Source organism: Oncorhynchus mykiss, chromosome 30 (genome assembly GCF_057628025.1).
Source record: "Oncorhynchus mykiss isolate SJ-2025 chromosome 30, ASM5762802v1, whole genome shotgun sequence".
NCBI classification, from domain to species: domain Eukaryota; kingdom Metazoa; phylum Chordata; class Actinopteri; order Salmoniformes; family Salmonidae; genus Oncorhynchus; species Oncorhynchus mykiss.
The window spans coordinates 25,267,501-25,292,293 of NC_143051.1; the positions used below are offsets into that span (position 1 = coordinate 25,267,501).

Genomic DNA, 24,793 nt, shown 5'->3' on the forward strand with positions numbered 1-24,793 from the left:
GGGTGAGAGAGTGAGAGGAGGAGGAAGAGAGATAGAGACAGGGAGGGCAGGAGAGAGAGAGAGAGAGAGAGGAGGAGGAATAGAGAGAGAGAGACAGGGAGGGCAGGAGAGAGAGAGAGAGGAGGAAGAGAGAGAGAGAGAGAGAGACAAGGAGGGCAGGAGAGAGAGAGAGAGGAGGAGGAAGAGAGAGAGACAGGGAGGGCAGGAGAGAGAGAGAGAGGAGGAGGAAGAGACAGAGAGACAGGGAGGGCAGGGGTGAGAGAGTGAGAGGAGGAGGAAGAGAGAGAGAGACAGACAGGGAGGGCAGGGGTGAGAGATTGAGAGGAGGAGGAAGAGAGAGAGAGACAGGGAGGGCAGGGGTGAGAGAGTGAGAGGAGGAGGAAGAGAGAGAGAGAGAGAGAGACAGGGAGAGCAGGAGAGAGAGAGAGCGAGAGCAAGAGAGAGAGCGAGAGCAAGAGAGAGAGAGAGAGCAAGAGAGAGAGAGGGAGTGTGGGGTAAAGCTACATTGAAAAAAATGGAGGGGGAAAGGTGGTGATTAAATCCAGTAAAGAAGACGAATAGAGCTTTCCCTCACAGAGAAATGGGAATGAGGGAGGACAGAGAGAAGTGGGGATAAGAAGGAGAGATAGGGTGCTCAACTAGTCACCATTAACCGTTACAGTCTGCGGAAGACCTTCTCTATTTATCTCACTGTTCCATTCCTCTCCTGCCCCTCCAGATAATAGTGTGGACATAGTGTGTTAAAACATGGCCAGCGATGCTGTGCCTAAAAGCCATTTGCTTCCTCTTTGCAATTCTGTACACTGATGACTGTGTGTCCGGCCTTTTCACACCAGCCTAACATTCCAGTAAACATGTGACTGATCCTCCTCTCCATAGTACCCTCTTACACCAGACCACATGACTTCAAGCCTTAACTAGCCATTGACAAAGTTGATAAGGAATTGGATGTAAGCAAGTTGGGCCAGTGTCAAAGGTATTATAATGAATATCACCCCCCCCCCCCCCCCCCCCCCACCATCCCCCAGGTGGACAGACATATTGATTTGCATCTCTCTACCACTAAAGACAGCGAATCAAACACCTGTTGAAGACTGCAGTGATTTCCATTCATCTGGCCTGGCCATCATGTCGAGGAAGGTCACTAATACAGCCAGCTGTTGGAATTTACCCACACACACATCTGCCTCTCACAGAGACATAATAGTCCTGTGTGGGTCAATTGGTAAAAGCGTGGCACATGGTTTCCATGTGTTTAATTCCCTTCCAGCCCTTATTATGAGCCAGTATGTCCAAGAGTGAATGATATAAAGGACACCTTGGGATAATACAACACGTGAAACCTGCAGCTTGTGAATGAACCATTATGCTGTACAAGGTCGTAGATGCATACATAGGTTAGAAAGACCCCACACAATGTAATGTCCTAGAAGATTTCATGGGATTTGTTTATCAGCATAAATATATTTTGTCCCTGTCTCTTTTTCCTTCCCCCTCACCAGCTGCATCATGTTGTTCCGTTGGGCCAGGAAGACACCCAACCAGCTGCATTATGTTGTTCCGTTGGGCCAGGAAGACACCCAACCAGCTGCATCATGTTGTTCTGTTGGGCCAGGAAGACACCCAACCAGCTGCATCATGTTGTTCCGTTGGGCCAGGAAGACACCCAACCAGCTGCATCATGTTGTTCCGTTGGGCCAGGAAGACACCCAACCAGCTGAATCATGTTGTTCCGTTGGGCCAGGAAGACACCCAACCAGCTGAATCATGTTATTCCGTTGGGCCAGGAAGACACCCAACCAGCTGCATCATGTTGTTCTGTTGGGCCAGGAAGACACCCAACCAGCTGCATCATGTTGTTCTGTTGGGCCAGGAAGACACCCAACTAGCTGTATCATGTTGTTCTGTTGGGCCAGGAAGACACCCAAACAGCTGCATCATGTTGTTCCGTTGGGCCAGGAAGACACCCAACCCGCTGCATCATGTTGTTCGGTTGGGCCAGGAAGACACCCAACCCGCTGCATCATGTTGTTCCGTTGGGCCAGGAAGACACCCAACCAGCTGCATCATGTTGTTCTGTTGGGCCAGGAAGACACCCAACCAGCTGCATCATGTTGTTCTGTTGGGCCAGGAAAATGAAACCGTCATATGCTGGCCTTTCTCTCTTCAGCCTGTGATATAGATATGAATGAGATCTGTGGGGGGTGAGGCTTTATATGCTATCACTGTGTCCTTGTTGCCCCCCCCCCCCCCCCCCCCCCCCCCCACCCCCCCCACTATCCGTGGCAGCAGCAGTAGTTTGATTCATGGTTCGTGGTATCTGTTCTCCAGGAACAACCAAGCCCAGCTGTTCCAACAGTCACTGTGGAGCAGGGGGCTAAATGTAATTAGCCGATGGATGGGAGAGTGGGAAAAGGGGGTTTGGCTGTGTGTTTGTGTTTGTGTGTGTGATGCTCCAATATGGCAGTGTGATATCTCACCATGTACAAACCCCCTGGTCGAATGTCATCCTCTCAGAATAATGCAATTAAAGTGGGTGGAGGACAGCCCCACACACACACGCACGCACGTCACACACACACAGACACATGAGTGTGATACATGTGTGTGTGGATACATGTGGCCGTCCTCTGACTTGGGACCCTAGGGAGATAGCTTTGGATTAGAAAGTGAAAGAGAGACGGAAAGAGAGAGAGCACCCAGTCCTCACTACCCATCCAGCATCACATACATACGCATCCCATCAGCCTGGTCAGTGATAGGCTCAGAGAATAGCATGTCAAGGTAATCCATACCACCATTAAAGGACCTCCGTTAGGTCTGACTCCTACCTTTATTACAACCCAGCCTGACCCAAAGTTATTACTCTCTGTTCACATCCCCTCTGTTATTACCTCCACCTCCCGGCCTCCAGTCTCACAGATCAGGAAGGGAGGTTTTCATCTAAAAGATTGAGAAAGGGCTGAAACCCTGTTATTTTCTTTAATCACACAAGGCCTAGCGCACCATGTGCTTCATCAGCCGCTCTGATACCTTTCCATTTCTAACCAGAGGAAATAGCTTGTGGAGGAGGCAGGCAGCCAATCAGGCAGTCCTACTGTGGGAGTTTAATGAGATCATCGTCATGGTCAGATATGAATTAAAATGGACTCATTAAGCGTTACGTCCCTGAGACAGCGGCCTGATGATAATATTCACTAGCGTGGTATGACTGTTTCCGGACTAAAGCAATCAGTTAGCCCTAGGAAGTGCTGTGGTTGTCATCCCTTCTGGTCCAGCTGTCAGTCAGTGACTCCAATCTCCAATACTCAATTACCAGGGTCTTGTTAATTCTACAAAAACGTTCTGAAACGGGAAGGTATTACCTGAACACATCTTTTCATTGTCTGTTGCTACATTTTTTCCTACTGTGTGCCTTATGGAACATTGAACATAACCCTGCTCAACTGTATAACAGCCTACTGCCGTTGTCATATTACACAAAACTGGATACAGAACAAAAACATTGTCTGACACACACGCGCACATACATGCACACACACACACACACACACGAGGCCAGTGTGTTGGAGTGGAGAACATCATGTGAGTGTTGTGCTCCTATGAATTACCATACGTCAGAAGGAGCTCATGCAACACACACACACCCCTCTGTCCTGCACACTAACATTCACACACACACACCCTCTGTCCTGCACACTAACCTTCACACACCCCTCTGTCCTGCCTACATAAGAGGGTGGGTGGCCTTACTACACTGAACTGAAACTCACCCTAAAACATGTGCTTTTTGTGTGTGTGTGTGTGTGTGTGTGTGTGTGTGTGTGTGTGTGTGTGTGTGTGTGTGTGTGTGTGTGTGTGTGTGTGTGTGTGTGTGTGTGTGTGTGTGTGTTTACGTAAGCGGGTGTGTCAGCCCCACAGAGGAAAACTGGTTTCTACATCCGACCTCCCTCTAACTTTGTGTTGCACAACAAACACACACACTGTGTTTACTGCACATGTCAATGATACTAGCCGACTCGTGAACAAGGAAGTAAGTGTTACTGTACTGCTTGTGCTGTACCCTGATAAACTGCCTGCATGCTTGGAAGCACAGAGCACATGTCAACATCAACATGACAGCTAACATGTCCCTCCCCCCCAGATAGAACAGATGAGTTTGAAGGTGGATGTGATATTGTGTTTTTATGTAAACATAATTATTAAGGCCTAGGTGCAAGGGGAAAGGCCTAGGTGCCAGGGGAAAAGGCCTAGGTGCCAGGGAAAAAGGCCTAGATGACAGGGAAAAAGGCCTAGATTCCAGGGAAAAAGGCCTAGATGCCAGGGGAAAAGGCCTAGATGCCAGGGGAAAAGGCCTAGATGCCAGGGAAAAAGGCCTAGATGCCAGGGGAAAAGGCCTAGATGCCAGGGAAAAAGGCCTAGATGCCAGGGAAAAAGGCCTAGATGCCAGGGAAAAAGGCCTAGATGCCAGGGGAAAAGGCCTAGATGCCAGGGAAAAAGGCCTAGATGCCAGGGGAAAAGTGAAGAGGCATTGCACCGCTATTGTACTCCCTCCACTGCAAAATATATAATATGCTTTTCCAAATATGTGTATGGATTAAATACAAAGTTTATTGTTTCCTAATTTATTTATTGCCTTTTGCTGACATGTACAGCCTGTCAAAGCAGCTAGCAAGGATTTTAGATGGAGCAATACTGCCACCTACCAGTTGCCCCATTCATCATCAGCTGAAGACACAACCATTATGTGGACTGGTCGGCATACGCTGGTTTGTCTTGGAAATAATTTGTCTATTTCACTAACTATCATGCAATTATTTTAGAAATTATAGACATAACAAAAAATGGCAATAGCAATTGACATATTGATAGAGCTTTCACTCTGAAAAAGACAAATGGATACAATATTTACGTTGTCCACCGATGATGGGAGTGGAGGGAAGTGTCGGTGGAGGAAATGCGATGACGCGAAAGCGTATGAATGGTGGTGGTAAGATCAGAGATTTGTATCCTGAGTACACACCTTTGTTTGAGGTGTATGTACCCACATCTCCTGACTACAAACCAATATGACTTATAGGTCTTCATGCTCTCTTGAGAAATAGAGTCAGACGGCGGTGGTGAGCGCTCTGAGGTTGAGCCAGTCCAGGATGAAGTGGGCCTACCTGTAGTGACAGGTGTAGTGGAGACATCCAACATGTTCCCTGAGAATCATGCCAGAGATGATTTAGGACCGGTAGGAGTGAGATTTTTTGGAAATAGCGGATTACAGATTTTTGGCCTACCCATACTTTGTGTCGGGCTCGGTAAAGGACATTTTGTGTTTCCGCCTCCCAGAGGGAGCTGGCTCTCCAAGTCACGTGGCTTGGGGCTCAATCTGTGGTGTGCTTTGCTCTCCTGAGCAGGGTGCTGGTTAAAGGGGTGATCCGTGGGGTAGCATTGAGTGTAGACTTGTATCAAATGAAAAGGAATATTCCTAGTGTTTGTGACGCCCGCTGTTTGCTGAGACGTAGAACCGGTGGCAATGGCAAGACTGAGAATACCCTGTCTGTCTTGTTGATCTTTGACACAGAGTTTCTTCCTGATAAGGTCAGGTTAGGTTATATTTGCTACTATTCTGTGACAGTCTAGGTTCCGAACCCATTTCAGTGTTTTAGGTGCCAAGGATTCAGACACAGCAGTGTGGAGAAGGGAGATCCCACAATGTGAGTGTGTCCAGGAGGGCATAGTCAGGGGGAGTGTACAGCTGGTATAGAGAAAGCACTGTGTGCCAACTGTGAGGGGCCCATGCATCTCGAGATCCAAAGTGCCCTGTGAGAGAGATCGGTTGAGCCAGTGTTTGTGGGACAGAAAGTTTCCTATGCTGAGGCAGTGAAGAGAGTAGAGGATAGCCCAAGGGTAAGTCAACTGCTCGGCATTCAACACCATAGTACCCTCCAAGCTCGTCATCAAGCTCGAGACCCTGGGTCTCGACCCCGCCCTGTGCAACTGGGTACTGGACTTCCTGACGGGCCGCCCCCAGGTGGTGAGGGTAGGCAACAACATCTCCTCCCCGCTGATCCTCAACACTGGGGCCCCACAAGGGTGCGTTCTGAGCCCTCTCCTGTACTCCCTGTTCACCCACGACTGCATGGCCACGCACGCCTCCAACTCAATCATCAAGTTTGCGGACGACACAACAGTGGTAGGCTTGATTACCAACAACGACGAGACGGCCTACAGGGAGGAGGTGAGGGCCCTCGGAGTGTGGTGTCAGGAAAATAACCTCACACTCAACGTCAACAAAACTAAGGAGATGATTGTGGACTTCAGGAAACAGCAGAGGGAACACCCCCCTATCCACATCGATGGAACAGTAGTGGAGAGGGTAGCAAGTTTTAAGTTCCTCGGCATACACATCACAGACAAACTGAATTGGTCCACTCACACAGACAACATTGTGAAGAAGGCGCAGCAGCGCCTCTTCAACCTCAGGAGGCTGAAGAAATTCGGCTTGTCACCAAAAGCACTCACAAACTTCTACAGATGCACAATCGAGAGCATCCTGGCGGGCTGTATCACCGCCTGGTACGGCAACTGCTCCGCCCTCAACCGTAAGGCTCTCCAGAGGGTGGTGAGGTCTGCACAACGCATCACCGGGGGCAAACTACCTGCCCTCCAGGACACCTACACCACCCGATGTCACAGGAAGGCCATAAAGATCATCAAGGACATCAACCACCCGAGCCACTGCCTGTTCACCCCGCTATCATCCAGAAGGCGAGGTCAGTACAGGTGCATCAAAGCTGGGACCGAGAGACTGAAAAACAGCTTCTATCTCAAGGCCATCAGACTGTTAAACAGCCACCACTAACATTGAGTGGCTGCTGCCAACACACTGACACTGACTCAACTCCAGCCACTTTAATAATGGGAATTGATGGGAAATGATGTAAATATATCACTAGCCACTTTAAACAATGCTACCTTATATAATGTTACTTACCCTACATTATTCATCTCATATGCATACGTATATACTGTACTCTATATCATCGACTGTATCCTTATGTAATACATGTATCACTAGCCACTTTAAACTATGCCACTTTGTTTACATACTCATCTCATTTGTACATACTGTACTCGATACCATCTACTGTATCTTGCCTATGCTGCTCTGTACCATCACTCATTCATATATCCTTATGTACATATTCTTTATCCCCTTACACTGTGTACAAGACAGTAGTTTTGGAATTGTTAGTTAGATTACTTGTTGGTTATTACTGCATTGTCGGAACTAGAAGCACAAGCATTTCGCTACACTCGCATTAACATCTGCTAACCATGTGTATGTGACAAATAAAATTTGATTTGATTTGATTTGAACTGGGAGGCTCCCATTGACTAGGCCTGAAGAGAGAAAGCCAGAGAGGATGAATTTTAGTAAGGTTGGATTTCTTCCATTTATAGCCATGGTGATCAACTGCACTGCATTGATGGAGCGGAAATCACCTTAGATAGATGTGGTAGTTGCAGCAGCAGAGAAATATTTGGTTGTGGGAGATTTTAGTGCAGAAGATCTACAGAAAGTTTTGAGAGAAGGGGTCCCATTCTTCCCAGGCGGACAGCCTGGTTTAGGATTATTTAGGGCCAAAGTAGTGGGGTAGGGGTGGTGGGTTTGGGGGATAGTGCTTAGGTACAGGGTTCGATGGTGGTGGAATTCAAGATGTTCCCATTCCTCTTTTCCCTTTTTGGGGGGTTGACCAAATTGGGCAATCCGCACTCCGACCTGCGAAAGGCAGCAATACGCAACACAGCGTCTAGTCTGCCACGTGCAGAAGAAGAATATTTACGTTTCCAGCGTGGTGCATGCGCAGATCCTACGCAATCTTGGTGTCCTCGACCACCCATACCGGTTTGTCTTTTCTGTACGGCTCTGGTAGTATTAGATTGGCCAATCAACACGTGTTGGAGTGGATGGATGGTAGCTAGCTACATTCTAAATCAATTCGTTTTTTAATTTTTATTAGAGATTTGAAGGGAAAAAATCTATGTTCTATACATTGACAATTTAAAATCAAGTTCGAAGACTTACCGTTTGACCGCAGTGCACCATTTATTTTTGGTGAGTTGAAAACATGCTTTGTGAACATAACTGCAGCCCTGATGTAGCCTAGTGTTACCTTGCTAGCTCAGTTGACATGTGATGCAGTCCTTGGAGTCAGCATTTGATATATTTATCGCACTGTAATCGGACGTAGGTTTGGGCGCGTGGTACATCGTTTCGTGCACTGGCCTATGATTCAGTTTAGATCGCTGGCCAGCTAGTGTGGCTCACAGCCATTGTTAATGGGATAGGATAGCTAGATAACTAGCTATTAAAGCTAACTGCCCAGTAACTAGCTAACGTGACTTTATATGTTGCAAGACCTCTAGGTAACTCGTGTTACAACTGGTGTGATGTTTTTCAACGACCAAAACAGTTATAACGTTAAGTTGTTGCATTTACTGAAAGTAGCTAGATTTAAAAAGTTAAAATTAAGTGAGCGGAAAAAGTAACGTGATTCCTCAGATGCGCGCGCCTTCTCTCTTGCTTGTTCTGTACCTTCGCGCGCATGGTCAGTGATAACGTGGACAGAACTATAGTAATCCGGAATTCTCCAGTTACTATAGCGCACCTCCAACCTCTAGGCTACCTGGCGCCTCAAGTAGATACTGTAAATCGATCAACTGAGTATTATTGTCTCCTACCTAGGGCTGTTGAGGTGACCTTATTACCGCCTCACCCACAGCCATGACCGTAGTAAAATGCTATTGTGACCATTGAGTCCAGTTAATCTCCTTTTATGTACTCTGGACATACGTTAGTAGTACTCTCGCTAACGATCATCAAGGTCGCTAATGGCCTGGCACTCCACTCAGGGCTCTGTTGTCCCTCGAACCACTCTGACATCAATGCAAATGGAGTCGAAAATCACACTTATCAAAACAGTATATACTTTTAAAACTCACCTCACTGTGATTGATCAATTTGAAGACAGAAGTTTAACAACAGGTTGAAATTGAGTGGAAAACATGGTCTTTGTGGATGTTGTTTCAAAGCCTAACATAATGAAATGGACAGCCTTTCTCAGGTGATGATTAATTCAAAACACACATGTATATTAGCTTATGCATAGGCCTATATATGAGCTCAATTCTGAAAGAAAACCTGAAGTAAAATAAAGATTAAAAAAAGCTGATTTAATCTCTTTAATACATAGTTGGTAACCTACATTAATCAAACTTGGAGTTGGCCTACAATTATAGTGAATTTGGTTTTGAATAGACTGGTAATTGGGCATGTTTTATATTTTCTTAATTAATAGGCTGACATTACCTTTAGCTACATCATATCTCACCACCATGCGTTTCCATCTCCTCCCCTCTCTCCTTCATTCCTTTCTTTAGAGGGCAGAGAGAGGGGGTGTCAACAGTTTAATGAAATAGCTGGTTCTCCTCAAACAGTGGTTGATGTATGGGGTGAAATAACGGGTAGCCTACCCAGCATGATTGAGAAACAAACAGGAGGGAAAGCGGTCTCATTCACTATTCATGCATAAGGATGACATGTCTTTTCCCCTCTGCTCCAGTTCCTTCACATCTGATAATAGACCATTCTAAATCAAAACTAATTTTACATATTAGTAGAGACGATTAAATTGAGAAGTCTGATGGGTGAAAATATGATAATTTGAAGAGAGAACAGCATGTGCAGCCTGAGGCAATGAACAGAGCGTAAAGCTTTTTTAGCGACTTTCTCAAGTCATCAATAGTCTCTAGTCGCTTCATGCAGCCCATATATCTTTTGATTTCTAAGGCATTCTAAGGTTTGTATCATTCACAACTAAAGTTGCCAAATAACTTTAAATCTAGCATATAGGACCTGTTTCAAATGATCACTTTTACACTCAACATAGCCACTTCATATGCACACTCGCTCCAGAATGGGATAAATATCCTTTCTGTTTTATTCAGCTAAGTTCAATTATATTCTTCTAACTATAAAATCATATAATATAAAATAATGCCACGGGACTTATAAACATATCTTGTCTGCTAACTGAACAAGCCTACAGTCTATGGCATGGCACATAGCCAGATAACATACAGTAGACCAACTCATATTCTGTTCTTCTGAAATACATTTTCTTCATATCATAATGTTTCTTTAGAGCTGAATAAAATACATCATGGATGTATTGTGATGGTGTATATTAAATTGATTTATTAGACTTTTTAAAATGTAGATGCTCCAAAAGCACACATCAGTGGCTTGTATGCATGGAGACCTGGAGATGCTCAACATGTTGTTAATTAACGGTCAGTTACCGTGAGAACGGATGTATTTTGTGTGACAAAAACCAGCTGATAAAATGTAATGACCTCCACAGCCCTACTCCTACCCAGTGCCACAATGAAGTACATCCTGGTCACTGGTGGCGTCATCTCTGGCATCGGGAAGGGGATCATCGCCTCCAGCGTGGGAACCATTCTCAAGTCATGTGGTCTGCGCGTCACTGCCATCAAGATCGACCCCTACATCAACATAGACGCTGGGACCTTCTCTCCGTACGAGCACGGTGAGTCCAGGAAATGTTCTGTATCATAGAAATAGAGTGAATTCTATGACAATGTCATTCTATTTCTATGTTCTGTATCCCAGGTGTCACAGGTGTAACTCTGTTCACAAAATAGTTTTATCTAATACATGATCTACACCAGTGCTTCTCAAGAGTAAGTCTGGGATCATGAAACATAAGAAACTGCTAACTAACTAAAATAGGTTGAAAACTACACTGTAATGGTATTATATGCCATGAGGCCTCCCAAGTGCTATTCTTAGTTTGTTATGGAATGACTCTGCTGAAGCACAGTAGTCAGAATCATATAACGTTATTGCCATGCAATAAATGTTACTAGGAATTAATCTTGGTGTTGTGTGTGTGTGCAGAAGTGTACAGCAATAATCTAAACTCGCCAAAAAAAAGAACCATCCTCTCACTGTCAACTGTGTTTATTTTCAACAAACTTAACATGTGTAAATATTTGTATGAACATAATGTCTCAGTTGTTGAATCTTGTTAACCTTTCTGATCTCCCCATCCCGGATCCGGGTTCGTGAATACAGACTCAAGCTCATTACCATAACGCAACGTTAACTATTCATGAAAATCGCAAATGAAATGAAATAAATATGCTAGCTCTCAAGCTTAGCCTTTTGTTAACAACACTGTCATCTCAGATTTTCAAAATATGCTTCTCAACCATTGCAAAACAAGCATTTGTGTAACAGTATTGATGGCTAACGTAGCATTTAGCAATAGCATTCAGCTGGCAACATTTACACAAAACAGAAAAGCATTCAAAAAAATCATTTACCTTTGAAGAACTTCAGATGTTTTCAATGAGGAGACTCTCAGATAGCAAATGTTCAGTTTTTCCTGAAAGATTATTTGTTTAGGACAAATCGCTCCGTTTTCTGCGTCACGTTTAGCTATGAAAAAACCCCTGTATCCAGGATTGTGTAAATCTATCAGCAAGCTCATTAGCATAACACAACGTTAACTATTTATGAAAATCGCAAATGAAATGAAATAAATATGCCATCTCTCAAGCTTAGCCTTTTGTAAACAACACTGTCATCTCAGATTTTCAAAATATGCTTCTCAACCATAGGAAAACAATAATTTGTGTAAAAGTAGCTAGCTAGAGTTAGCATTTCGCGTTAGCATTTAGCGTTAGCATTAGCGTTAGCATCCAGCACGCAACATTAACAAAAACATAAAAGCCTTCAAATAAAATCATTTACCTTTGAAGAACTTCTGATGTTTTCAATGAGGATACTCTCAGTTAGATAGCAGATGCTCAGTTCTTCCAAAAAGATTCCTTGTGTATTAGAAATAGCTCCGTTTTATACATCACATTTGGCTACCAAAAAAAATCCATAAATTCAGTCCTCAAAACGCAAACTTTTTTCCAAATTAACTCCATAATATCGACTGAAAACATGGCAAACGTTGTTTAGAATCAATCATCAAGGTGTTTTTCACATATCTCTTCATTGATACATCGTTCTTGGACACATGCTTTCTCCCCTGAATCAAATGGTAAAGTGGAAGCAGCTGGCAATTGCGCACCGAATTCGACGCAGGACACCAGGCGGACACTTGGAAAATGTAGTCTCTTATGGTCAATCTTCCAATGATATGCCTACAAATACGTCACAATGCTGCTAAGACCTTGGGCGAACGACAGAAAGTGTAGGCTCATTCCTTGCGCAATCACAGCCATATAAGGAGACAATGGAAAACAGAGCTTCAGAAATTCTGCTAATTCCTGGGTGATGCATCATCTTGGTTTCGCCTGTAGAATGAGTTCTGGGGCACTTACAGACAAAATCTTTGCAGATTCTGAAACTTCAGAGTGTTTTCTTTCCAAAACTGTCAAGAATATGCATAGTCGAGCATCTTTTCGTGACAAAATATCGCGCTTAAAACGGGAACGTTTTTTATCCAAAAATGAAATAGCGCCCCTAGAGCTCTAAGAGGTTATTAACTGAACAAGTTCCACAGACATGTGACTAACAGAAATGGAATAATGTGTCCCTGAACAAAGGTAACAGCCACCAGCTGCATTAAGTACTGCACTACTGCTCCTCCTCATGGACTGCACCAGGTTTGCCAGTTCTTGCTGTAAGATGTTACCCCACTCTTCCACCAAGGCACCTGCACGTTCCCAGACATTTCTGTGGGAAATGGCCCTAGCCCTCATTCTCCTATCCAACAGGTCCCAGATGTGCTCAATGGGATTGAGATCCGGGCTCTTCGCTGGCCATGGCAGAAGACTGATATTCTTGTGTTTCAGGAAATCACGCACAGAACGAGCAGTATAGCTGGTGGCATTGTCATGCTGGAGGGTCATGTCAGGATGAGCCTGCAGGAAGAGTACCATATGAGGGAGGAAGATGTCTTCCCTGTAACGCACAGCGTTGAGATTTCCTGCAATGACAACAAGCTCACTCCGATGATGCTGTGACACATCGCCCCAGACCATGACAGACCCTCCACCTCCAAATCGATCCCGCTCCAGAGTACAAGCCTCGGTGTAATGCTCATTCCTTTGATGATAAGTGCGACTACCACCATCACCCCTGGTGAGACAAAACCACGACTCGTCAGTGAAGAGCACAGTCCTGTCTGGTCCAGCGATGGTGGGTTTGTGCAAATAGGCGACGTTGTTGCCGTTGATATCTGGTGAGGACCTGCCTTACAACAGGCCTACAAGCTCTCAGTCCAGCCTCTCTCAGCCTGTTGCGGACAGTCGGAGCACTGATGGAGGGATTGTGTGTTCCTGGTGTAACTCAGGCAGTTGTTGTTGCCATCCTGTACCTGTCCCGCAGGTGTGATGTTCGGATGTACCGATCCTGTGCAGGTGTTGTTACACGTGGTCTGCACTGCGAGGACGATCAGCTGTCCGTCCTGTCTCCCTGTAGCGCTGTCTTAGGCTTCTCACAGTACGGACATTGCAATTTATTGCCCTGGGCACATCTGCAGTCCTCATGCCTCCTTGCAGCATGCCTAAGGCACGTTCGCGCAGATGAGCAGGGACCCTGGGCATCTTTATTTTGGTGTTTTTCAGAGTCAGTAGAAAGGCCTCTTTCATAACTGTGACCTTAATTGCCTACCGTCTGTAAGCTGTTAGTGTCTTAACGACCGTTCCTAGGGTGCATGTTCATTAATTGTGTTCATTAATTGTTTAAACAGTGTTTAAACCCTTTACACTGAATATCTGTGAAGTTATTTTGATTTCTACTAATTATCTTTGAAAGACCGGGTACTGTAAAAGGGCCGTTTCTTTTTTTGCTGAGTTTAGATCAACATCCATACAGATGGAGACATGAACATCAAATAAAATGAGCAGAATCAGGTGTTTGTGTGTTGGGTTTTAACCATGCCACTCCCCTACTTCTTTCGGGTGAGGGGTTTTTAACCCTGTTCCTCTGGTCTCTCTACAGGTGAGGGGTTTTAACCCCGTTCCTCTGGTCTCTCTACAGGTGAGGGTTTTTTAACCCCGTTCCTCTGGTCTCTACAGGTGAGGGGTTTTAACCCCGTTCCTCTGGTCTCTCTACAGGTGAGGGGTTTTAACCCCGTTCCTCTGGTCTCTCTACAGGTGAGGGGTTTTAACCCCGTTCCTCTGGTCTCTCTACAGGTGAGGGGTTTTAACCCTGTTCCTCTGGTCTCTCTACAGGTGAGGGGTTTTAACCCTGTTCCTCTGGTCTCTCTACAGGTGAGGGATTTTAACCCCGTTCCTCTGGTCTCTCTCCAGGTGAGGGGTTTTAACACCGTTCCTCTGGTCTCTCTCCGGGTGAGGGGTTTTAACCCCGTTCCCCTAGTCTCTCTCCGGGTGAGGGGTTTTAACCCCGTTCCCCTAGTCTCTCTCCGGGTGAGGGGTTTTAACCCGTTCCTCTGGTCTCTCTCCAGGTGAGGGGTTTTAACCCTGTTCCTCTGGTCTCTCTCCAGGTGAGGGGTTTTAACCCCGTTCCCCTAGTCTCTCTCCAGGTGAGGGGTTTTAACCCCGTTCCTCTGGTCTCTCTCCAGGTGAGGGGTTTTAACCCCGTTCCCCTAGTCTCTCTCCAGGTGAGGGGTTTTAACCCCGTTCCTCTGGTCTCTCTCCAGGTGAGGGGTTTTAACCCTGTTCCTCTGGTCTCTCTCCAGGTGAGGGGTTTTAACCCTGTTCCTCTGGTCTCTCTCCAGGTGAGGGGTTTTAACACCGTTCCTCTGGTCTCTCTCCAGGTGAGGGGTTTTAACCCCGTTCCCCTAGTCTCTCTCCAGGTGAGGGGTTTTAACCCTGTTCCTCTGGTCTCTCTCCAGGTGAGGGGTTTTAACCCTGTTCCTCTGGTCTCTCTCCAGGTGAGGGGTTTTAACCCTGTTCCTCTGGTCTCTCTCCAGGTGAGGGGTTTTAACCCTGTTCCTCTGGTCTCTCTCCAGGTGAGGGGTTTTAACCCTGTTCCTCTGGTCTCTCTCCAGGTGAGGGGTTTTAACCCCGTTCCTCTGGTCTCTCTCCAGGTGAGGGGTTTTAACCCTGTTCCTCTGGTCTCTCTCCAGGTGAGGGGTTTTAACCCTGTTCCTCTGGTCTCTCTCCAGGTGAGGGGTTTTAACCCCGTTCCTCTAGTCTCTCTCCAGGTGAGGGGTTTTAACCCCGTTCCTCTGGTCTCTCTCCAGGTGAGGGGTTCTAACCCTGTTCCTCTGGTCTCTCTCCAGGTGAGGTGTTTGTGCTGGATGATGGGGGTGAGGTGGATCTGGACCTGGGGAACTACGAGAGGTTCCTGGACATCAGACTGACCAAAGACAACAACCTGACCACTGGCAAGATCTACCAGTCTGTCATCAACAAGGAGAGGAGAGGAGACTACCTGGGGAAGACTGTACAGGGTAAGACTACCTATAAGACGGTGTGGAATAAGCCTGGGATGACTGGGGGAGAACCAGTATAACCAGGGGTTAGAGGAAGATCTACCAGTCTGTCAATAACGAGGAGAGGGGATTACCTGGGAATGGGAAAGACTGTACAGGGTAAAACCAAGTCATGGTGGGAGAGAGACTGGGCATATGGGAGTTCAGATCTTGGTTGAATAGTTGAGTTGAATTTGATTTAGATTTTTTGGCATGGCAGTTCTGACCTCTGTCCCATATCCTACGAAGAACCAAAGAGGAAGGATATGATATATCAAGTTCTCTTGTGTAATTTTCTATGCATCTCCAGACTAACTGTCCCTGTTTGGTGTGTCATTTGCAGTGGTGCCCCACATCACTGATGCCATCCAGGAGTGGGTGATGCGTCAGGCTAGAGTACCTGTTGACGATGACGGTGTGGAGCCTCAGATCTGTGTCATCGAGGTAAAATATTATGGTAAAAGGGTATATCAATAACTTCCTGATACCCTTTCTTGGTTTGATATTAGTGTGGCATATGTACTCGAGGAGTCATTTCGGGCTGGGTTGTTACTAGTTGTATTCCTGTGTAATTGTGTTTCCCGGTATGTCTGTTTATGTGTGCAGCTAGGAGGCACCGTGGGAGACATCGAGAGCATGCCTTTCATCGAAGCCTTCAGGCAGTTCCAGTTTAAAGTCAAGAGGGAGAACTTTTGTAACATCCACGTCAGCCTGGTACCACAGCCCAGTGCCACAGGAGAGCAGAAGACCAAGCCTACTCAGAACAGTGTCAGAGAGCTCAGGGGACTGGGCCTGTCTCCTGATCTTGTGAGTTTAAATTTGACCAAGTTTCTACCATCTCTTAAGTGTGGCAAGGTATGACAGTCATAACCACTTTTCTGTCCATTTTATAGATGTAGTGTTTAAGGATTGCCTGTTAGCTAATTGTGTTCTCAATTCCCTCCAGATCATGTGTCGCTGCTCCACTCCCCTGGAGAACTCTGTCAAAGAGAAGATCTCCATGTTCTGTCACGTAGAACCTGAACAGGTAAGACCTGATCCTACAGCCACACACTAGGATGAAACACGACACTGGCACAATAAGTCTTCCCAGCGATTCCTCACATCCCATCTCCTCGCCTCCTTCCCAACCGTATTGGGGGGAAATATCCAAGGTTCCTCCCCATTGACTTTTCCATCTGTGTTTTTGAGAAGGATGCGAGGAGAGATCTACATCTAGTTGTGCCTGAGTGTATGCTCTTTTCTCCTCTCCTCCCCCAGGTGATCTGCGTGGCAGACGTGTCGTCCATCTACAGAGTGCCTTTGCTACTGGAGGACCAGGGGGTGGTAGGCTACTTCTGTCAGAGACTAGACCTTCCTATAGAGACACGCCCCAGGAAGATGCTTACCAAGTGGAAGGAGATGTCTGACAGGTGGGTTGGTGTGTCTGCTAGGTGTGCGGGCAGGCAATCACTGGGACTGGTAGCACTCAATTATTTAGACCCATTGAGCTCAATGGTTCTAATGATGAACTTGGCCTTAAGATGCTTTTGGGAAACCGGGCCCAGGGTTGTCCAATGTCGGTCCTTCGAATAAGGGACTAATTCAGAGCTGGGACACCAGGTGAGGGCAATTAACTACCAGGTAGAAACAACAAACAGATGTTTTGACCCTCCAGGACCGGAATTGAACAGCCCTGATTTAGACCCACCACATTTGAGTTTGAACCAGATGGTGCCGACAGAGATGGTCACCTCGCTTTGAGTCCTTAGGAAACTATGCAGTATTTTGTTTTTTTTATGTATTATTTCTTAAATTGTTACCCCAGGAATCATAAGTATTATTACATACAGCCAGGAAGAACTATTGGATATAAGAGCGATTTCAACTTACCAACATTACGACCAGAAATATGACTTTCCCGAAGGTGATCCTCTGTTTGGACCACCACCCAGGTCAATGGACCTAATCCCAGAAGCCAACCCAAAACAACGGTGCCGCAGACGGGTCGGCCTCCTGGTCAGGCTCCGTAGACGGGCACATCGCCCACCGCCCTCGAGTATACTACTCGCCAATGTCCAGTCTCTCAACAAGGTAGATAAAATTCAAACAAGGGTTGCCTTCCAGAGAGACACCAGAGATTGTAATATTCTCAGTTTCACGGAAACATGGCTTTCTCAGGATATGTTGTCGGAATTGGTTCAGCCACCGGGCTTCTCCATGCATTGCGCCAACAGAGAGAAACTCCTCTCTGGGAAGAGGAAGGGCGGGGTGTATACTTGATGATTAACGACTCATGGTGTAATCATAACAACATAAAGCAACTCAAGTCCTTCTGCTCACCCAACATAGAATTCCTTACAATAAAATGCCGGCCATATTATCTTCCAAGATAATTCTCATCAGTTATTGCCACAGCGGTGTACATTCCCCCTCAAGCAGACACCAATACGGCCCTAAAGGAACTTCGCTGGACTCTATGTAAACTGGAAACCATATATCCTGAGGATGCATTATTGTAGCTGTGGATTTTAACAAAGAAATTTGAGAACAAGGCTACCTACCACTGAGATGGTCCACCCACACAGACTGTGGTGAAGGCGCAACAGCGCCCCTTCAACCTCAGGAGGTGAAGAAATTTGGCTTGTCACCTAAAACCCTGACAAACTTTTACAGATGCACAATCGAGAGCATCCTGTCGGGCTGTATCACAGCCTGATATGGCAACTGCACTGCCTTCAACTGCACCCTCATCCGCAAGGCTCTCCAGAGGGTGATGCAGTCTGCACAACGCATCATCGGGGGTAAACTACCTGCCCTCTATGACACCTACAGCACCCGATGTCACGGGAAGCCCAAAAAGATCATCAAAGACAACAACCCACCGAGCCACTGCCGGTTCACACTGCTACCATCCAGAAGGCGAGGTCAGTACAGGTGCATCAAGCTGGGCCCAAGCCTGAAAAACCGCTTCTATCTTAAGGCCATCAGACTGCTAAACAGAAATCACTAACTCGGAGGCTGCTGCCTACATTGAGACCCAATCACTGGCCACTTTTAATAAATGGATCACTAGTCACTTTAAACAATGCCACTTTTTAAATAATGTTTACATATCTTATATTACTCATATGTATATACTGTATTTTATACCATCTATTACACCTTGCCTATGTTGCTAAGGCCATCGCTCATCCATATATTTGTATGTACATATTCTCATTCACCCCTTTTAGATTTGTGTATTTGGTAGTTGTTGGGAAATTGTTAGATTACTTGTTAGATATTACTGTACTGTCAGAACTAGAAGCACAAGCGTTTCACTACACTCGCATTATCATCTGCTAACCATGTGTATGTGTCCAATGAAATTTGATTTGAACCCTTGATAAAGAACATGCCTGGGTGAGAAATAGAGATACTGTATGCCTATTCACTTGCTCTTTTGCAGCACCATGGAGTGACCTGTATTCAGATTATTGGTCCTTTCAAGACAACTGGGAACTCGAAGAAAGAAACAAGGTCAAATCATGACATCAGTGATCTTCAGGTCAGAGCCCTAGAAAGATGTCAGAGTATCCGACTTGGAATTACGAGTTGGATGACCGTTCAAAACAATTTTCCTCAGCCGGAGCTAGTTTTTCCCCCCCTGAGTTCCCTGTTGTCTTGAGTGCACTGAAGTCTGAGATTTCTGAGTTCCCAGTTGTTTTGAACGCGGCATATAACCTTGCCTGTGGTGTGTGTTTGAATCCCAGGTCAGACAGGCTCCTAGAGCAGTGTTCTATAGCCCTGGTGGGGAAATACACCAAGTTCACAGACTCCTACGCGTCAGTCATCAAAGCTCTGGAACACTCGGCCCTAGCCATCAACCACAAACTGGAGATCAAGGTAAACACCAACAAACTACACACTTGTACAAGCTACACACTTGGAAGGCACTACATGCCAGTTTCCTGGACATATAATAAGAAACATCTTCAATGTAGAAAAGATTACGCTTAATCTTTGTCTGGAGAAACCAGCCGTAGAACCACAAGCACCTTGAAGATGCACTGCCGTGCACAGGTTTTCTATTTTGTTTCTTATACAGCAAGGCTAAATTATACTTTTACTCTGGCTTTGATGACCTCAGGAACAGGTTTTTATTTTGGAGATAGAAGATTGCTGCTATACAGGGTGAATGCATGTTGAAGTCTATTTGTTTGTGCAGTCATGTCATAACTAGGATAAGATACATCCTATCATGTGTCTTGAGACGCCTAAAATAGCAACCGCTTGTCGCTTCTCCCCCTTCTCTCTCTCCCCACATTTCTCTCTCTCTCTCAGTATATTGACTCAGCAGACCTGGAGCCAAACACACTGACGGAGGAGCCCGTGAAGTACCACGAGGCGTGGCAAAAACTCTGCAGTGCTGAGTGAGTATGGTAGAGTCCAGGCACCTGCTATGGCATTGTTTTCCAATCCGCTTCTTGTACCCCCAGCTAGTTCAACTTATTTTACCTACGGTAGTTCAGTACCAGCACACCTGATTTATCCAGTTGAATCAGGTATGCTTGAATTTAAATACTTCAAGTAAGTAGAAGTGGCTGGGTACAAGAAGAGTTTTGTGAAACACTGAGTTAGGGGGATCAGTTGGACTCTGTTGTACTGGTAGTGAAGCGGGTCAGTATAGTGAGTCTATATGTTCATTATGGTGTTTCTCTCCACAGTGGCATCCTGGTACCTGGAGGGTTTGGAGTCAGAGGGACAGAAGGGAAGATTCAGGCTATCAACTGGGCACGCAAACAGAAGAAACCCTTCCTAGGTACCAAATGGGCTGTATCAGTGGCAGGCAGTCATGATGATGCAATAATCTTTACAGCAAGGAAAACATTAAAGCTTTCTATTCCTATACTCCTTCATGTACACTACATGGCCAGAAGTATGTGGACACGAGCTCGTCAAACATCTCATTCCAAAGTCATGGGCATTATTATGGAGTTGGTCCCCCCTTTGCTGCTATAACAGCCTTCACTCTTCTGGGAAGGCTTTCCACTCGATGTTGTAACATTGCTGCGGAGACTTTCTTCCATTCAGCCACAAGAGCATTAGTGAGGTCTGGCACTGATGTTGGGTGATTAGGTCTGGCTCGAAGTTGGCGTTCCAATTCATACCAAAGGTGTTCAATGGGGTTGAGGTCAGGGTCACTGAACAGGCCAGTCAAGTTATTCCAAACCATTTCTGTATGGACCTCGCACGGTGTCATTGTCATGCTGAAACAGGAAAGGACCTTCCCCAAACTGTTGCCACAAAGTTGGAAGCACAGAATGTCATTGTAGGATGTAGCGTTAAGATTTCCCTTCACTGGAACTAAGGGGCCTATCCCGATCCATAAAAAACAGCCCCAGACCATTATTTATCCTCCACCAAACTTTACATTTGGCACTATGCATTGGGGCAGATAGTGTTCTCCTGGCATCCGCCAAACTGGATTTGTCTGTCGGACTGCCAGATGGTGAAGCGTTATTCATCGTTATTCATCACCCCAGAGAACGCATTTCCACTGCTCCAGAGTCCAACGTCGGCTAACTTTACACCACCCCAGCCGACACTTGGCATTGCGCATGGTGATCTTAGGCGGCTGCTCGGCCATTGAAACCCATTTCATGAAGCTCCCAACGAACAGATATTGTGCTGACGTTGCTTCCAGAGGCAGTTTGGAACTCGGTAGTGAGTGTTGCAACCTAGGACAGACGATTTTTACCTGCTTCAGCACTCGGCTGTCCCGTTCTGTGAGCTTGTCGTGGCTGAGCGAAGTGGTAGGACACACAATCACAGCACATACAGTTGATCGGGGGAGCTCTAGCAGGGCTGAAATTTGCAGAACTGACGGTTTCACGTTGAAAGTCACTGAGCTCTTCTGTAAGGCCATTCTACTGCCAATGTGTTCCTATGGAGATTGCATGGCTGTGTGCTCAATTCTATACACCTGTCAGCAACGGCTGTGGCTGAAATAGACAAATCCACAAATTTGAATGAGTGTCCACATACTTTAGTGTATGTGCCGTGTTAACCTGACTGGTATGTGTTTGCAGGTGTGTGTCTAGGGATGCAGCTGGCTGTGTGTGAGTTTGCCAGGAACATGCTAGGATGGGAAGATGCCAACTCAACAGAGTTTGATCCCGAATCAAAGCATCCTGTGGTAGGTTCCACATTCATAAGATCTCTCTTCCCCTTTACTGGTTTTAAAGGCCAACAAACAAATATTCCTTTATTGCTTCGCTCTAGGTGATTGACATGCCAGAACACAATCCTGGGCAAATGGGCGGGACCATGAGGCTGGGAAAGAGACGGACCATTTTCAAGACCAACAACAGTATTCTAAGTAAGAGACCGAACTTTGAGAGTAAAGTCACCGTCATAATCACACCATATACCTGCTCTGTGCTTACCGTCATAATCACACCATATACCTGCTCTGTTCTTACCGTCATAATCACACCATATACCTGCTCTGTGCTTACCGTCATAATCACACCATATGCCTGCTCTGTGCTTACCGTCATAATCACACCATATACCTGCTCTGTGCTTACCGTCATAATCACACCATATACCTGCTCTGTGCTTACCGTCATAATCACACCATATACCTGCTCTGTGCTTACCGTCATAATCACACCATATACCTGCCCTGTGCTTATAGTTGTTTCATTGCAGGACGACTTTACGGAGATGTTGAGTATGTGGATGAGAGACACAGACATCGCTTTGAGGTTTGTCGGAGGTTCACTTTCTCTCTCTGTATATCCCCTCTACATGTCAATAGTGGGTGTGGTTCAGTGTGCTTAACTTGTTTCCTATTCCTGTCTCAGGTGAACCCAGAGTTGAAGGAGCACTTTGAGGGGAAAGGCTTTCACTTTGTGGGTCAAGACATAGAAGGAGAGCGAATGGAAGTCATCGAGCTAGACGGTAAGAGCGAGAGAGAGAGTCAGGGATCATGTGTATATGGGTGGACAAAAGATTAGCTCTACGTGGTTGTTGGTCAGGTTTGCTCGTGCCTTTTTACCCAGACCTAACATGAACTACAGCACCTTTTCTGCTGGATTTCCAGATCATCCCTATTTCGTAGGGGTGCAGTATCATCCTGAATTCACCTCTCGCCCCATCAAACCATCGCCTCCCTACTTTGGCCTCCTGCTGGCATCAGCCGGGAAACTACAGAGCTACCTGCACAAGGGCTGCCGTCTGTCTCCACGGTAACCACCGAACATTCCCTTAGAATCAGTATGATTCCATACAAGTATCAATGAGTCGTAAGCCTGTGTTAAATGTAGCAGTAGGGCTGTAGAAAGACTGCAGCCATGCTGGCAATGAATGGACACCCATAGTTATAAGCACTGCCTCAATTTAATATTGTTCCGTGGAACTTAAACATTTTATAGCAACAGTATGCCGTTCTAATACAAAATATTGTGTTGAAGAGGTTGGCGTAAGTATATGAATCCCATTTCCGTAGGGACACGTACAGTGATCGGAGCGGTAGCAGCACCCCAGACTCCGAAATAGCTGAGTGCTCCATCTCACAGGAATGAATGTGACTGCGGAACACAAGGTAGGCCACAACACTACAAACAAACACCCTGCAATCACTCATCAGGCACCATTTTATTCTTTGACATGTTTTTTTTCTAGCCTGGAATCCAAACTGATTGTGAAATCAGTACGGTTTCCAGGCCACTTAACTTAATCAAGGCTATATTTGGCTGTAACCATGCAGCTAGTTCCTAACATATTTGTTGGAACCATTTATCTGCCCACACAAACATTTCCTTTCTTGCAGGGGGGAAAGAAACAATGAAGAGGATCGTCACAAGTCAATGGATGGAATGGCTTTTTTAAAGACATTTTTCCTGACCTTCCTGAACTGATGAACTGAAAGGGATTGTTTAGTATTTTTCTATATGCTTGTGACAACGATCATGAAATTGAACTCTTTGTACTGTTTGACAATCATAGTACATTGAGTATGTAACTGTATAATACATGGTTATTTTGTGACTTTCATTTATATGCAGTCTTGAATATGTATAATTATCTTTGTCTGAGAAGGAAGTGACTGCTGTTTCTTCGACCTTTATTTATCCAGAATAAAATCCCTTGATAACTTCAAGGTAGAATTGTATGCATTTTAGTGACAAGCATACAGGACTGGACTGTAAGAAAGATGAACAAACCAATGGATTGGTCAGGATTTGTCCAATCTCTGGACATATATTATGCATACTTGTGTAATAGCAGTATTCTGGGGGACTGGGTCTTTTGGTTTCATTGAGTTAAGAACGTACAACCTGTTTATATTGATGTGATACTGTTACTCAGCCACTGAATTTGCTTTGTGAAATGATATTAATGTACAATTAATATTACTGGTAGTACAATGGATGTTGAACCCTTTTGTCAGTGAAGATTGCATGTGATGTTGCCTCAATTCAATCCAGACAGGTTTATAGATCTCTATGATTACTGTACCGAAATGAAGAGCAGGATGATCCTCCTTTACATGCTTTGCTCATTAGGCATTTGATCAAGATTTTGTATAAATTGGGTTGAATTCATGAATAGGAATGACTGTTCCAGGCAAATTGGGTACTTAATTCAACTCAATTACATTTAGCAGTGGTGTCCTCAGGTTTGTGGACTGGCACTAGTCAACTATAGCAGGTAGTGTTAATCAACCCCTATAAAGGGAGACACTAAGTTAAGTGACCAATTGTTTCAGGTAAGCTACGGGGAAAATATAATTAAAAAGCCCCATCAATTAGATATTTTTTGCTAGGAAGTTAAATTGGCTGTACCTGTGCCAAAATGCAGACATGGCTCCTCTAGCTTGTTCATCTAGAAGTGATGAGACAAACATGGTGCGCAATGTTTGGAACATCAGGGGGGGGAAAAAAGTTACCTGCCCGTCAGAATTTTACACCTCAATTTGGTCTGTATTGATTTAACATAACTTGGTATAGTTGGGAGAGAATGAAAGCTGTGAGCTTTCAAAGAGCCATGAAATAGGATTCACCGAAAAGCCTTTTACTAGACCTACTCTGAAAAGGCCATGCAATTTCCTACTAAAACTATTCAAATAAAGCATGAACTCCAGACTTAAGGATACGTGTGATCTTTATTTGGGCATGCTCAGGTTCCAGTGGTGATTTTAGCATGCAAATCTTGGGCCCCAGCAAAGCCACTGCACAACAATAAATACATGAATTGCACTATTAAGTGCCCACAAACTGTTAGGGCCTACATAAAGCTACACCTGGCTCTCAACGGATACTTGTCTGGCAGCGAAAGTTAAT

The 24,793-nt window shown here is 45.4% G+C and overlaps 1 protein-coding gene across 1 annotated transcript; it reads left to right on the forward strand.

The window, feature by feature from the left end:
- Positions 1–7,764: 7,764 nt before the first annotated feature.
- Positions 7,765–24,593, forward strand: LOC110488169 (CTP synthase 1). The gene is made up of 17 exons (XM_021560258.3): positions 7,765–8,110; positions 10,419–10,607; positions 15,288–15,458; positions 15,823–15,923; positions 16,086–16,286; positions 16,426–16,506; positions 16,740–16,891; positions 19,214–19,346; positions 19,785–19,873; positions 20,168–20,262; positions 21,533–21,639; positions 21,726–21,822; positions 22,158–22,213; positions 22,313–22,409; positions 22,552–22,696; positions 22,957–23,052; positions 23,281–24,593. Exons 2-16 carry the CDS (start codon positions 10,442–10,444, stop codon positions 23,030–23,032), a joined length of 1,767 nt encoding a protein of 588 aa, XP_021415933.3. The 5' UTR covers positions 7,765–8,110; positions 10,419–10,441; the 3' UTR covers positions 23,033–23,052; positions 23,281–24,593.
- Positions 24,594–24,793: the final 200 nt, after the last annotated feature.